At 48.5% G+C, this 3,020-nt stretch overlaps 1 protein-coding gene across 1 annotated transcript; it reads right to left on the reverse strand.

Annotated features, from left to right (window-relative positions):
- Positions 1-369: 369 nt before the first annotated feature.
- On the reverse strand, positions 370-2,086 carry LOC121940920 (sodium channel protein type 4 subunit alpha B-like; the record flags this gene model as incomplete). The annotated part of the gene is made up of 5 exons (XM_042483592.1): positions 1,782-2,086; positions 1,468-1,599; positions 993-1,094; positions 644-914; positions 370-587 (listed from the first exon to the last, which is right to left on the reverse strand). Coding segments are annotated over exons 1-5 (774 nt in total), but the record flags the coding sequence as incomplete, so codon positions are not given.
- Between the last annotated feature and the right edge of the window lie 934 nt (positions 2,087-3,020).

A 3,020-nucleotide genomic window follows, 5' to 3' on the forward strand; every position in this document is an offset into this window, starting at 1 on the left:
TAAAATCATGAAATGCAGATTCTTTTTGATGATGAGATCATGAAAAAAAGGATTTGTTAGTCAATGATCTGACAATAAAAAAAAGAGCTACAGAATTTAAATCTGCGATGTCTGTGGATGAACCTGCCAAAGTTTCAAGACGATTGGACAGATGGTCCGTGACCAGTTTGTGATCATTGCAAACTTCATTGTTTAAACGCCACCTTGTGGTCACTACGTGTCATTTTGTCGTGTCTGAGTCGTAGGTGGACTTTAAATCTCACCTTAAAATTTTGGTGGGTTTGTTGCACAAACTCAGAAAGGAACTTGGTTTGATCCGAAATCTTAGATCTGAATCTCAGTGTGTGTGTCTGTAACCGACAAGGAGACCGAGGAGACGATGACATCATCAGAGGAGACAGTGACATCATCAGAGGACACAGTGACATCACCAGAGGACAAAGTGACATCATCAGAGGACAAAGTGACATCACCAGAGGACACAGTGACATCATCAGAGGAGACGGTGACATCATCAGAGGAGACGCTGACATCATTAGAGGAAACAGTGACATCATCAGAGGAGATGATGACATCATTAGAGGAAACTGTGACATCATCAGAGGAGATGGTGACATCATCAGAGGAGACCTCACTGACTCACCCACAATGGTTATGATGAGCACCAGGAAGTCTAGGACGTTGTAGCCGTCGGAGAAGTAGTGGCGTCCGAGCGCGATGATCTTCAGGATGAACTCGATGAGGAAGATGAGGATGAAGACGAAATGCAGCCAGGAGAGGACAATGTCCATTGTTTCGCTCTGGTCCCTCGTCTCTATCATCAGGACCACCATGTTGAGGCAGATCACCACTGCCATTAACACGCTGAACGGCGCTCCGGTCACTAGGTCAAAGAGGCCGGCACGACACACCCCCTGAAACAGGAAACAGGAAAGATGACGTCAGAGCGGATTTCACCCGATGGAGACGTGTCCGACAGGACGTGGACCAACCTGAGGACGAGGGACAGCCTTCTGAGGACGCAGCGCTCGCATTTTCATGACCGCCCAAAACTTCTGCTGCTCCTCCGTCACGAAGAGACGCCGACCTGCCGAGTACAGACACAAAAATAAAAATACAAATAAACACCAAAAAAGGACAAATAAAGACACAAATAAACACCAAATAAAGAAAAAAATAAGCACCAAAAGAGGACAAATAAAGGCACACATAAACACAGAGTAAAGACAAATAATCACAAACACACACAAGAAGTAAAGACACAAAGTAAAATTGGAGGTAAAGTGACAGAAAATCTTCTCTGATTCTGAATCTTTAATGTCTGACACTTTCTGAACACAGAAAACCTGATTCTTTATTCTCATTGGAGACAACTGTCTGTTTCTGTCTTTCTCTGTCTCTCTATCTCTGTCTGTCTGTCTGTCTCTCTCTCTCTCTCTCCGTCTATCTCTTGGAGTAAAGACATATCTTGTCTCTCAGCAGGTTGTCCATGATGTGTCTGATGATGAAGTTGAAGGTGAAGAAGACGCCGAAGACAGTGAAGAAGATGAAGTACAGGTGGGCGTACGGTTTGGACTCATAGACCAGCTGAGACTCCACCTACATACACACAGACGGTACACACACTCAGTATGAGTCCCAGTAGGATTACCAGTATCAGTATAACTACCAGTATCATTCCCACTATGATTCCCAATGTCAGTACCAGTATCAGTCCCAGTATGAGGCCCAGTTTGAGTACCAGTATCAGTCCCAGTATGAGTACTGGTCTCGGTACAGACCTGTCTGGTGTCCACCGCTGCATATATGATGTCAAAACCGTCTCCTGTCATCTGAGGGACAAATGACACAAGATGTTGTCAGCATCAAATAAACCCAGATTATTGATATTGGTTTCATTTTAACTGGTTTGACTTAAACTGGTTTCATTAAAAATGCTTTCATTTAAAGCGGCTTCATTTGCAGGAAGGATGTCTCTGACTGTTGTTGTCGGGCGGTCTCCTGGAAAGGGTACCAAGTGGGGACTCCATTTTTCTCCTGGGGGACTTCAAAGCTCACTCGGACAATGAAAAACCTGGATCCACCCCCAGGATTAGAAGTCAGGACAGGTGCATTGGGCAGCAGGTAGGGGTGGGCCCCCGGGCGGGCTGACCCCTGGCTCTGTAGACTAGCTCTGGGGATGTGGAGCTGCAGCTTGTGTGGGAGGTGGAGCGGCATTAGCTAGATATAGTTGTGCTGACCTCCGTGCACGTCTGCGGCTCTGGAAACACACCACAACTGATGAGCTGACGTGCTGCGTAAGCGTGTGACGTCACCTCCGGTGCGTCTTTGTTTGTGTCTGGAAGCGTCTCTGTCTTCTAACTGTCTCCATCCTCCAGTCTCACACAAACACTCTCCGCCGTTGTCTCCTCTCAGCGGTTTTTCCTGTTTAATTGAACAGCCGTTTACTCCCTGTTAGCCCGTTAGCTACATTAGCTTTAGCTCTGGTTAGCGTGGCTTCTCCCTGCTCCTCTCCTCCCTGCTCCTCTCCTCTCTTCTCCTCTCCTCCCTGCCCCTCTCCTCTCTGCTCCCCTCCTCCCTGCTCCTCTCCTCTCTGCTCCCCTCCTCCCTGCCCCTCTCCTCCCTGATCCCCTCCTCTCTGCTCCCCTCCTCCCTGCTCCCCTCCTCTCTGCTCCTCTCCTGCTCGGTGTGTCAGATGTTTAGTTACTCCTCTGCCTCCTTCAGTGATGGTGTTTCCTGTAACAAGTGTAGTTTATTTGCTGCGTTGGAGGCGGGGCTTAGCGATCTGGAAGTGAGGCTCTGTACCGTGGAAAATCCCTCTGTAGCTGCAGTAGTTAGCGTGCCCGACATAGCGTAGCCTCTGCTAGCCGTCCCCCGGCAATCCCCGTGCAGCCGGGAGGCTGGGTGACTGTCCGAGCGAAGCATAGTAGGCCGAAGCCCACCGTACACCTCCCACCCCTCTTCATGTTAGTGATGAGCGTGAAGTCACTGGTAGCTCTGTTTTGCGAAACGTGAAGTTA

This window comes from Plectropomus leopardus, unplaced genomic scaffold (genome assembly GCF_008729295.1).
Source record: "Plectropomus leopardus isolate mb unplaced genomic scaffold, YSFRI_Pleo_2.0 unplaced_scaffold9868, whole genome shotgun sequence".
Taxonomy (NCBI): Eukaryota; Metazoa; Chordata; class Actinopteri; order Perciformes; family Serranidae; genus Plectropomus; species Plectropomus leopardus.